Source organism: Barbus barbus (genome assembly GCF_936440315.1).
Source record: "Barbus barbus genome assembly, chromosome: 3".
Taxonomy (NCBI): Eukaryota; Metazoa; Chordata; class Actinopteri; order Cypriniformes; family Cyprinidae; genus Barbus; species Barbus barbus.
Window position 1 is genome coordinate 32,545,538 of NC_136731.1, and position 4,236 is coordinate 32,549,773.

Below are 4,236 nucleotides of genomic sequence, written 5' to 3' on the forward strand. Positions count from 1 at the left end.
TTGTAAATATCTCTCAAAGCAGGTAAGTCTTCATGAGCAACATTAACAAAAGATCAGTTTGAGACAACACTGACTAATTAATAGGATGCAATTATCAGCCAATACTGTTTGATATCTTAATTTTTTATTGTTTTATTTGGTAAATCATATCTAATTGTAAGTATGTTTAAATGTCCCTGTTTTTCATCTCAACAGCCAGTGCTCTGACTTCTGTAGCTGGTGAGTAACAAACACTTAGTCACTCATTTTTAAAACAGACGTTATTCTAGCTGCATCATGGCATAACCAGTCACTGTTTTGGCTAGTCTAAAAGTTTAGCCTGTTGATGCGAGTTTTATCATAACGGAGTTATTTTGTTTTTAGAAGATTATAGTATCAGAATGGTGAATGGTATCAGTGACTGCTCTGGAAGGGTTGAGATCCTTTATAACGGCCAATGGGGAACAGTGTGTGATGACTCCTGGGACATGAAGGATGCTGCTGTGGTGTGCAGACAGCTGGGATGCGGAATAGCTGTTAATGCACAAACCAGTGCTCATTTTGGCCGGGGTAGTGGTCAGATCTGGTTGGATGATGTGGGATGTTCAGGACATGAATCCTCGCTCACACAGTGCTCACATCCTTCTTTTGGAGCACATGACTGTAATCATGGTGAAGATGCAGGTGTCATCTGCTCACAAGGTATATCTGCTTTTTTCTGTTATTTTGTTGTATTTGTCTGTAATATTTTCTTAGCATCACATTTCTTGTTTTTACATTCAATTACTTTAATTAAAACAGTTGTTACTAAATTTCAAACATGTAGTTTTTATTATGTTTAGAAATTAGTGCTAAGAGTTTTGAAAATGTATCCCTTGCTTGAGGTGAAAGTAATATCACAGCAATTTAAAAACATAAACCAAGGTGTTTGGCTCCAGATAATAAAAAACTTATGTAAACTAATGAATAACACAGATACTTACCACATGACCCAAATACACATTTTGAATCCTTATTGTTCACATTTTTAATGCCAACTACCAGGCATAAGGTTGGTCAATGGGTCTGATTCATGCTGTGGGAGAGTGGAGATCCATCATAATGGCACGTGGGGAACCGTGTGTGATGATTACTGGGACCTGAATGATTCTGCTGTGGTGTGCAGACAGTTACAGTGTGGATCAGCCATCAGTGCACCTCTTAGTGCCGCATACGGTCCAGGCAATGGATCGATCTGGCTGGATAATGTTGAATGTTCAGGAAGTGAAGGAAACCTCACACAATGTTCACACAGAGGATTAGGAACACATGACTGTGGTCATGGTGAAGATGCTGGTGTTGTTTGTTCAGGTAAGTCAAATCTTAAGCATTTTCACTCATTATTTAGGGGGGGGGGGGGTGAGCAACAGAAATTACATAAAGATGAATGAATTTCATAGTTTTAAACATTTCTAAATAAACATATTTATTTTGCAGGTGAGCTGCAGATGCCGACTCTTTCCCTGAACTCAAGACATGTAGTTGTTTCTCCTGGAGAAAATATCCAGTTCAGATGCACAACACCTAAACCAAGATGCAATGTTAATGCTGAATTCCAGCTCTTCAGAAACAGATCATCTGTATCCTCCCAGACACATCTATCTAATGTGACTTTCAACCCAATTGTTAATGTAGACGTCTCACATCAGGGCAGCTACAGCTGTCGTTACTCCTACCAAAACAACACTGTCAAGTCACCTTTGAGTAACACTGTTATCATCAATGTGGGTGAGTGCGTTCAATCATCATAAATTGCATGCATTAGTTGCATGAAAGTGAATTCATTCTGTATTTTTGATCCTGACAAGGCACAGTTCTTGAAGCCATTTTTATTCATTTAGTTTTATTGTTTGATTTTCTATAATCATATAAATGTATTCTTGTTTTCTAGTGAACTTGCAGCAGCCCAGCATTTCCCACAGTGATCCTGATGGATGGTTTGACGTGGGGCCTCAGGGGCCAGTGATCACCAGGGGCCACAGATTCACTATCATCTGTTCAACTCAATCTCAGTATCCTGGAGGCTCTTTTCACCTGTTCAGAGGGTCAAGCATCACCAAGACTGAGTCATCTGTCAATCACTCTGCCTCCTTCATCTTTCCTGAAGCAGATTATTCACACGAGGGAAACTACAGCTGTGTTTATGAAGTCAGTGTCTCCTCACGCTCCTTCCGTTCATCTGCCTCTGAACTGCTGCTCATCACTATCACAGGTACTGATGTGTAAGAGTTTAAAAACAAGCTGGACTGCTGGTAATGACAATTTAACTCAAACACATGTGTCTCTCTCAGCCTCCCTGCTTCCTGTCATTGGTGCTGCAGTGTCAGCTGCGCTGCTCTTATTGTCCGTCCTCATAATCATCCTCCTGCTGAAGAGACGACAAAAGCAAAGAAACAAAGAAACCCATTTAAAGTGCTCTTTTACAAAAGGTAACCGACTTGAGTTTTACAAAAGAAGTCAAGATGATGTCTTCTATTTTATTTTTTAACTTTCATCCTAAGTCACTTTTTTCTTCATCATTTTCCTGTAATTGTCCCTCTATGTCTGTCTAATACATATGCAGGTGCATCCCATGATAACAAAAATGAAGAAGGTGATGAGGCTGATTATGAAAATGTAGAACTTGGTGAAAACATGGATCATGATGATTCTGAACAGGACTATATTAATGTGGACTCTGATCATTCTGAAGAGGACTATGTCAATGTGAATGATATAGAAAATAAACGTGTGGTAGACAAATCTGATGATAACATTTATGAAAGCTGTTATGATTAATACTGAGTGACTAGTGACTAATGCTACGTTATTTGAGAGACTGGTCTTGGCCTACCTGAAGAACATCTCTGGACCCTTGATGCAGTCAACATGGGACTGCATTACATCTTGCAAAACATTGACAGACCTGGGAATTACCCAATGATCTTATTGGTGGACTTCAGCTCGACCTTCAATACCATCATGCCTGATTTTCTCTCAGACAAACTGACACCGCTCTCTGTGCCCTCGCCAATCTGTCAGTGGATTACCAGCTTCTTGACAGACAGGCAGCAGCTAGTGAGGCTCGGAAAACTCACATCTAGGACCCTGACTATCAGCACCGGTGCCCTTCAGGGTTGTGTTACCTTGTCCTTGTACACGAATGACTGCACTTTAAAGGACCTCCTCTATAAAGCTCCTAAAGTTTGCAGATGACATTACAGTCATCGGCCTCATCCAGGATGGTGAAGAAGTCTGCAAATGATTGAGCAGCTTGCTGTGTGGTGCAATCACAACAACCTAGAGCCAAAAGAGTGGAGATGAACTTTAGGAAAAAAAACACCTGCACTTCCCCCACTCACCATCATGAATAGCACTGCAACAACAGTGAGTAATTCAGGTTCCTGGGCTCCACCATCGTGCAGGACCTGAAGTGAAGCTTCCTTCGCCAGCTGAGGAAGTTACTAGTGATTTTTAGTCTTTTTTTTGTTTGTTTTTTTGTTTTTTAAATCTTCAATGATAAAATATATAGGGAAAAATTTTATTTTATTCAACTGAAATACAAAATGCAAAAAAATGTAGCATTTTGAAATCAACTTCTACTTTATGAAATTAAACTTTTTTTTAATTAATTATATGCAGTAATAAACAACATGTAAACTAGAGCTGCACGATTCTGGATGAATTGAGAATCACAATTTGTTTTATATAAATTGGAGATCACAATTCTCTCACAAAATAACGTAATTTACTAGTGATTCTGACAAAATGTTCAGTATTTAAAAAAATATTCAAGATTTTTATTTGTCACATACACAGTTATACAGAGTATAACCAGCAGTGAAATGTAAGTAAATATATATATATATATATATATATATATATATTTGAACAAAATAAAAAAAAAATACAAATAAATAAATCAATGAAGGAGTCAGTGTCTCACTTCATAAAGAGTTGTTTCACTGTTGGAATCTCCTGAATGAATGATTCAATGTCAAATAAATTTTTTTAAAGGTTGTCGCCACCTCCTGGCGGAAGAGGATAAGTGTTACAATACAAGCGTTAAGGTCCTTTCGTTTTGATCGCTACTGTAGACCAGGGGTTTTCAACCCAGGGGTCAAGGGGGGCCGCGAGCATCAATTAATTCAGAGACATTGCCTTGGAGATTTATGAATACGAGCTTTCAAATCTTCAGCCATCCGCTAGGGGGCAATCTGACTCCCGCTGCTAGGCGAC

General features: G+C 38.9%; 1 protein-coding gene across 1 annotated transcript; it reads left to right on the top strand.

Annotated features, from left to right (window-relative positions):
• Nucleotides 1-369: 369 nt before the first annotated feature.
• On the top strand, nt 370-2,796 carry LOC306858740 (uncharacterized protein; the record flags this gene model as incomplete). The annotated part of the gene is made up of 6 exons (XM_079399425.1): nt 370-681; nt 1,024-1,329; nt 1,456-1,746; nt 1,910-2,230; nt 2,310-2,447; nt 2,582-2,796. Exons 1-6 carry the CDS (start codon nt 381-383, stop codon nt 2,794-2,796), a joined length of 1,572 nt encoding a protein of 523 aa, XP_079255551.1. The 5' UTR covers nt 370-380.
• Nucleotides 2,797-4,236: the final 1,440 nt, after the last annotated feature.